The sequence below is a fragment of the Marmota marmota genome, unplaced genomic scaffold, assembly GCF_001458135.2.
Source record: "Marmota marmota marmota unplaced genomic scaffold, marMar, whole genome shotgun sequence".
Classification (NCBI taxonomy): Eukaryota; Metazoa; Chordata; class Mammalia; order Rodentia; family Sciuridae; genus Marmota; species Marmota marmota.
Genome location: NW_025999962.1, coordinates 2335063 through 2342914, shown reverse-complemented (window position 1 = coordinate 2342914; position 7852 = coordinate 2335063). Strand labels below are relative to the sequence as shown.

Below are 7852 nucleotides of genomic sequence, written 5' to 3'. Positions count from 1 at the left end.
GGTGGTGGGTGGGGGGTGGGGAGCAAGTGCTGTGGGTCAAAGAGCAAAGAGAGGGGAGGAAGTCGGGTAGGGACGGATGGGGGCACGTCACGGCCCTGGGCAACTCCATGAGAGCCCCGGACACGCAGTGGGTGAAGACGGCCTGGGCCTCCTCCTCCCAGTGGGCACCGGGTGGGCGTCAGTCAGGGCACACTGCCCAGTGCCAGGGGTCCTGGGAGGACCCTGCACACCAAGGCCCTGGGTGCGCGTGGAGGGGGTGGGCTGGGACGATGAGACAGATTGGAGGGAAGAGTGGCCACCAGCCAGACAGGAAGCACCCCACGAAGAGCCGCCCAGCCCCGGTGACTTTCCACAACAGGGTTTGGGACACAAAGGCCCCAGGGTGGGGCTGCACTTCTCCATGGCAGGTGGCTGTCTCCATCTGATGAGGTCTTGTTTAGGAAAGGACGCCAGCGCAGGAAGGGTGTGTCCGCCCGTGCAGAGCTGGGCACCACGCTCTCCTCTCACTGCTCCCAGCCACTCGGGGCCCCTCCGCGGGCTTTGATTACCTGCTGTGCTCGGCTTCAAGGGAGGCATTGAACATTCCGAGCCTGAGATGAAGGATAAGCCCTTTCAGAACCACCCCGTGATCCCCCAGGACTGGTGGAATGTCACCTGATGGAAATGTCGATACCCGATCTTTATGGAATCCCCGCCTGGCCCGGGAGAGGGGCTTGCACAAGTAGGAAGCCCACCGCTATGGTCGCTGAACCCGGGGTGCATCCCACACGCTCCCATGAGACACCTCGCGCCCCCTCTGTTGGCCCGGCCAGGGTGGGTGAGACGATAAGCCCGCATCTGGGAGGGCCTCACAACGCTCAATTAACTTCACAGACGTTTAGTTCTTTGTACCTCGCACAGTTTTAACCTGATGATGGCCTAAAGAAACAGAAAACTTGAGGCTGAAATGGCTCCCACACGCCTGACCCGATGTCTCCTGCCTGTTCGCAACTCAGGGGCACGTCTCTGCCCACCACAGCCTTGGGACTCGGGCTCCTGCCAACAAGCCCATCACTCAGACCTAGAGGCCAGCGTGGCCACGTGATCAGACTCTGACCCGAGCAGGGGTGACACGCAGGAGCCCCGGCAAGCACCAGTCCACCTTGGCAGCCTCGTGGACAGCCTGGACAGCCTGCCAGAGGACAGACCCCGACAGCCACCTCTAACACCCTGGGCACAGGATCGAGGCTGTTCTAGAAGAGCCCGCTGAACTACACAGACAGGAAGAACCAGGGGCCACGCTACTCCATCCAGTGGATGGATAACTATCAGAGGTTAAGACGCCACACCGCGGGGTGGACTGTGGCCCAGCAGAGGCCATCTGATGGATGCTCTGAACAGGCTCATGTTTTTGGAGAGGACAGGGACACCTTCAGAAGAATAATGCGCACACACCAGTGTGTGTTTCTGTACCCTTTAAAAGTTCTCTGTGTTCAGTGATGTGAGCTCACTTTCGCACACACAACTGTCAAACTAACAGTTGCCTTCCCTCCACCTGATCCCACCACAGGGTGGGGCCGAGCCCAGACGACACGCTGATGTCAAGGACGTCCCCTCCTGCAGCATCCCCTGCCCCCCTGAGAAAGGTACCCGTGCTCCATCCTTATCACCGCGTCACTCTAAGGACACTAATGAAGCCCGAGGGTGGCACCTATGCGATGGGCCTTTCTCATGCGCCTGAGTCTCTGGAGATGTGCCCACGTCTGGCGCTCAGCTGTGCACTCCTTCCCACTGCTCAGTAGTGTTCCACGACCCCAGTGTGGACCAACCTGCTGTTTAGCCATTCAGCCACTTGAGGCCACCTGTCCCCAGTTGGAGCCCTTATGAATCCAGACCCTTTAAACACACATGCAGGGGCATCTACGTGAACAGGAGTCGATGTCGGGAGGGACATTGGTCTGGAGAGGTTTTTGGTACCAGGGATCGAAACCAGGGCTACTCTGAGCCATATCCCAGACCCTCCTTTTTTAAGAATTTTTTTCACGATACCTTTACTCTATTTATTTTTATGTGGTGCTAAGGATGGAACCCAGGACCTCACACGTGCTAGGCGAGCGCTCCACCACTGAGCCCCAGCCCCAGCCCCTCCCCAGCCCTTTTTATTTTTTATTTTGAGTTGGGTCTCACTGAGTTGCTTAGGGCCTCACTCAGTTGCTGAGGCTGCCCTTGAACTTGCCATCCTCCTGCGTCCGCCCCCTGAGCTGCTGGGATTACAGATGTGCACCACCGCACCCAGCAGGTAACAGGATTTTACTGCCAGAAGAGTGCCTGGCATGTGGCAGGCCCTCCATGAATGTCTGATGAAGCCAGGAAGACGGAAGTGGAGGGAAGGGAACAGGTGCAGGGGGTCACCAGGGAGGCCACACGGCTCTTAGGCCACCAGGTGGCGCACCTACAGGGCCCGGGAAGACGGCTCCAGGCGCCAGGGGCCGGGGTCAGAGTGGCAGTCCTGGGAACCTTGGGGTTTCACATGCAGGAAAAACAAGGCAGATAAGCAAAGGGTGCACACTCCAGCCAGGGTGAGCAACTCCTAAGGACACCACATCTAGAGGTCACCCCGCAGTCACGAAAACCTGGAGCCCGGGGATCCTTTGCTCCCTCAGAAGGCGAGATCCCAGTGCAGAGGGGAGCAGCACATCCCATCCGTGGCCATGGTGTCCCCATGAACACACTCAGACTGCACCAAAGACCGCCCCATGCCATCTTGGAATTGCCTGGGCCCAGAGAGGCCAGGCTGGGCAAGGAGGCCACGCACCCTACAGACAGCAGGCCTCCCTAGCTCACGTGGCCACCAGGGGAACCACGGCCACTACAGTGATGGCCCCCAGGCAGGGCCTCTGAATGCCTCTGGCCCTTGAAGACAACCTGCACCAGAACGTCCAGGCTGCCTTCGAGCCTCGACCATCCCGTCCCCGTCATCTGAGCCTCCCACTGCTGATTCACCCCTCCAGCCCAGTGCTTCTCCAGCAGAGCAAATGTCCCTCGGAGGATATTTGACAATGACTGGGGACATTCTGGTTTCCACTATAACTGGTGGCTCTCAGCTAGTGGCCAGGGATACCACCCAATGCAGGCCCTTCCAGAAGAAGAATCATCCAACCCCAAATACCAATAGTGCGAGGTGGAGAAACCTGCTCGGCCCGTGCCCCTCCTCCTGAATCCCTTCTTCATGCAAGCCCCCACAGACCTGGCCCTGCCTTACAGCCCACTCACTGCCCACACCCGCCCCACCACACCCCAGGCCCCGGGGCCGCCTGCCCAAGTGTCCAAGCCAGGCCTACATCCCTCCCCAGCTTGTCCACGCTTCTCATCAACCAGGAGCGGTCCTGGGAAACCCAGGCAGGCACGTCTGGCCCTGGAGGACACTCCATGGTGCCTGGCCAAGGCGGGCAGGGGCTGTCCTTTCCCCAGGAGCCTATGGATAGCTTGTGCCCCAGCCCCACGCTGGAGCCAGACAAGGGGTATTGACGTAATTCCACAGACGGCCACCAGAGGTCCTCAGTGAGGAACAACTGCCCAGTGATGGTTGGAAGGGGCCGTCCAGTCCAGGAGGGGAAGAGACGCCCACCCAGAGCTGTTTGCACGGGGCAACCTCTGCTCCCAGAACACACACCCAGGTGTGTGTGGCTGAGGGGTGATGCTAGAGCAGCACTGAGAAGAAGCCAGACGGCAGACTTGAGTCTCAGTGTGAAGAAATAATTTCAAATGCTTTTCAGCCAATGTTTACAGGTGGCTGAAATTCTCAACCGTCTTTCACAAAAGACCCAGGGAGAATGTTTGTGGGCGATGGCCACAGAGACTCCAGATCACCTCCCTGGTGGCCACGGGAGCAGGTGGGCAGAGCTCAACAGGCAGGCAGAGGTCTCCCGGAACAAGGTCCGCCCCCAACACTCGGGCTGGGTGGAAGGTGAATGAGATGGACAGGTCTTCTCGTTTACAATGTCATCAAGCAGAAAGAAAAAGACCCCGACTTTGCCAGCTCCCACCTGGGGAGGGAGGGAGGGTTCCCTGGCCTCTGGCTTCTGGAGGACCTCAGCCAATGGGAGCCCAGGAGGAGGACAGAGGGATGGAGGGCACCAGAGGTCCGCCCACTGCGTCCCTCACTGATGAGGGTCACAGCCTTCTGGATTGGCTTCAGGTCATCACCCTCTCCTTCCAGTCCACCTGCCCACTGTGCTTGTACCTCCAGAACTGAGGGTCGTCACACCTCTGCTGCCCCTGCCACCAGCCCTGGGTCCACACTGCCCCTGGCTGATACCCATAGCCTGCCCGTCCCTTTGTAAATAAACCCTGCTGGGGTCATCCCGTCCGCATGTTCCATCGTTTCCCAAGGGAACCCTGACCAGTAAGCCAGCCTGGAGGCTCCGAGGCCCCCCACCAGCCCACACAGGGAGGGTCCCTGAAGCTGCCCAGGCAGGAGGTGGGCGGCCTCGGAGCAGGAGGGAGCTCCTGCACCCAGCACGTCCAGGACGGAGCCCACCACAGCAGACGGGAGTCAGGCGGAAGTGTGCTGGGAGGGCGGTCAGCGCGAGGGCAGGGAGGGCACTGGACGCCCCATGCCCAGCGTTCCTTCCACTGGAGGGCCGGAGGCCCACGCTCCTAAACACAGTTTCTTCACAACCCAGAAGGAACCCAGCTGCGGCGACAGCACGGGCCGAGGCTCTCAGGAAGGAGGGCGCCTGGGCAGCCCGCGGCCCCTCGGCACGGCCAGCGCACGGGGAAGGGGCTGCAGGGGCTGCCCTCTGCTGAAAGCCCATGCAGTCAGACTCTGGGAACCCCGGGCTTGGTCCTGCGCCAGTGACCAGGGGACAGCGTGAAGCCAGCAAGGAAAGCCACCTCTTCAGGTCCCTCTGCCCAGTGTCCCTGGCACATCCTGACGTGGGGCCGGCAGCCCTCCCTCCCTCCCTCCCTCCTTCCCTGGGAACTGCCACAGCCTGACAGTCCTGCCCGGCCCCGGGCACTCCAAGGACATCTCTGCACCTGGACAGGTAAGAGCCGCCGCTCTGAGAGAAGCCACGTAGGAACGCATGGCCCCCCACGACGGTGGCTCCCGGTCCCCGTGAGCTTCCCACTGTGGGGCCCACTGGAGCCACACGCTGGAGCCTAACAGCAATGTGAGGCTGTTAGGTGTCCTCCCCAAAGCAGCCTCAGGCAAGAGAGGGACAGCCGGGCCAGGGCTGTGCTGGGAGCCGCTGACCAGCTGACGGACCAGCCCTGCACAGGGAGGTGTGGCCAGGGAACCCAGCCCCCTGCTGACCTTCCTGCCTGACGAGGTCCCTCTTCCCCAGGGACTCCAGGGCCCTCTGCGAGGTGTGCTCACTCTGAAGAGCTGCCTGGGAGGGCAGGCGGGGGCAGGCGGGGGCCTGGCTGACGCGCCTGGTGTTAGAACAGGCCAAGAGGTGAACTAGCGCCTGGGCAGAGGGCCCAGGCCTACTCAACCGCTGGACACGACACTGCTGTGGTCATTATCAGGTGTGTCCGTCAGTGCCCGGGGGAACCGAGGCTGACTCGGCCTCCCCCACTCACCCCACCCGCAGACAGCCTGAGGCCTGGATGATTCTGGAACAGGCAGGAGGGAAAGCGCCCGTGGGTGGCGACTGCTGTGGTCCTGATGTGTGCAGCTCGGGGCCCACCATGCCTTCTGCCCCCCCCGACGAGCCTGTGCCCACTGGAAGCCGACCCTGGCAGCTGTGCCCACGGGAAGACCAGGGCTCCAGGGGGCACGTCCAGGTGGCCCAGCAGATACTCTTGAAATGTGTCAGCCCTGGGGCCAGGGGCCAGCAAGGGGCGTGTGCAAAACCAGGACAAAAGCCAGGTCATATGTGGGTGGCAAAACCACAGACCCCCGGTGTTAGGGTCTGTAAACAAGTCAGGATGGCGCCTGGCATTTTGCCAGAGGGAGTGGTTTGTGAAGTCACGCCAGCGAGCCATTAAGTGTGGAGATTCCTGATTGGTTGGCTGCTGTATCTAGTTGATGTTAATTAAGATCAGCTGTGTGGAATGTATCTATACCCCTCCTGTCCTACAATAAACGGCTCCCACTCCTGCTGTATCAGTCTACACAAGTTCCTCGTCACCCCCCTGTTAGTTTGCCCAGCCAGCCGGGATGCGGCACCCTGGTCTTCGCCCCGGCCAGGTGTGCCTGCCCCCGGGGGCTCTGCACCTGCTCCTGGGCTCCCTGGTCTGCTGCACCTAGGAAAGCTGTCTAGATGACCTGGACAGGAAGCAGGAGCACCCGGTCTGTCTGGGCTCCCTGCCGGAGCAGACCCAGGCCTGGCGTCAGGCAGAACAGTCACTGAGCTCAGGGGACACTCAGTGGGGACATGGGGACCCACCCCTCCTCAAGGGGGTTCCAGTGTCCTGCGACACCTGTGTGCCCAGGGGGTGGCTGTCCTTTAGGCCCCACATGGAGAGAAAAGGGCCACAGGACGGATCTTCTCCTGGGTGGGGGGAGCAGGACTCACCCGTTCCCGCGGGGGTCCTGGGGACCCTGCAGAAAGGTAGGAGCTTGCTCTTCAGAGCAGCTGAGATGGGAAGGAGAACCTTGGGATGGCCACTGGGGAAGGCGCATCGTGGGTGAAGATGCCATCGAAGAAGAGCCCAGACCAGGTTTTCCACCCCAGCCCTGGGGAAGGGGCTGGGGAGGGGCACAGGGTGACGCCATCCCTGCCTCCCCAAGGCCACACGACCCCTGCATGCAGGCAGGCACCCGTGACACAGTTGTGACTGTCCCAGTCATGACAAGATTCCAGCCCCTGACACAGGACACCGAGGCCAGATGGACGCCACAGGCAGAGGCACCCGCCTCCCCTGCCCAGCCCGCCCAGCTCCTCCTCAGGTGACCGTGGCCTGCCAGGCACCGTGGCCCCACTGGGGGGAGGGCAGCAGGCGCTCCGGGGCCTGCAGCAGCCAGACCACAGACACTGCCACCTGCCCTCCTCCATGTCCCCGGCACACAGCAACCCAGGTGCCAACAGCCTGTCCCCTGGGCCCAACAGCCTGTCCCCTGGGCCCTCCTCGTCACGGAGGAGGCTGCAGAGCCTGCATTGCACCACCACAGCCAGGGACAGTAGGAGACCTGTGGCCACCATGCAGGACCACCTCTTGGAACCTGTCTGGGGTCACTGGAACATGATGGGATGTCCAGGGGGGCAGCCCTGGGAGGCAGAGGGACAGCAATGACCATCAGGGGAAGAAAGAGCGAGAGGCGGGGGCAAGGTGGGCACCGTGCCCTCAGGCCACTGGCGGGAGGTGACACCACCCAGGGAGGAGAAATTAAAAACTACCCCCTCCCGCTGTGGCCTCTCAGGAGGGAGGGCCTCCGACGGACACCCCCCTCTACAGTGCCCAGGAATCGGCCCAGGCCGGGGCTGCGTCCCCGCGGCTGGGAATTTCAACAGCAGGGACCGCAGCTGCGGCTCTGTTCCCGCCCTGGCGTCATGTGCTTCTGGGTCCCTGTCCTGCCTCCTGCCGACCAGCACAGGGAGGGGCGCTTTTAGATTTCAGAGAACGACTGTCCTAGACAGGAACGCCACCGGGCCCAGTGGCAGCCCAGCCGCGGAGGCTGCGGGTCCTACCTTGTTGTAGTACTTCACCTGCACGGAGTGCCACCGCCCGTCACTCACGCCTCCAGGGACCTGCGGCGCCACTGTGGTGGTGGTCTCACCTGCACCAGGGGACGACCGGAGAGAAGGCAGGTGAGCAGGGCCTCGCGGGGACCTCGGCGGCTTCCAGGCTGCTGGACAGACGCACGTGCTCCCTCCCCTCGCCAAGGGGGCTCCACCCCAACCTCGAAGGGCACGGGGGGGGGGGG

General features: G+C 62.1%; 1 protein-coding gene across 1 annotated transcript in view; it reads right to left on the bottom strand.

The window, feature by feature from the left end:
• The window catches only part of Celsr1 (cadherin EGF LAG seven-pass G-type receptor 1), a gene marked incomplete at its 5' end in the record, with an annotated part of 118999 nt that overhangs the window by 46395 nt on the left and 64752 nt on the right, over positions 1–7852 (bottom strand). Inside the window, one exon of the mRNA XM_048802972.1 lies at positions 7617–7705. Coding sequence (XP_048658929.1) covers positions 7617–7705 — 89 coding nt within the window. The remainder of the gene's footprint in view (positions 1–7616; positions 7706–7852) is intronic.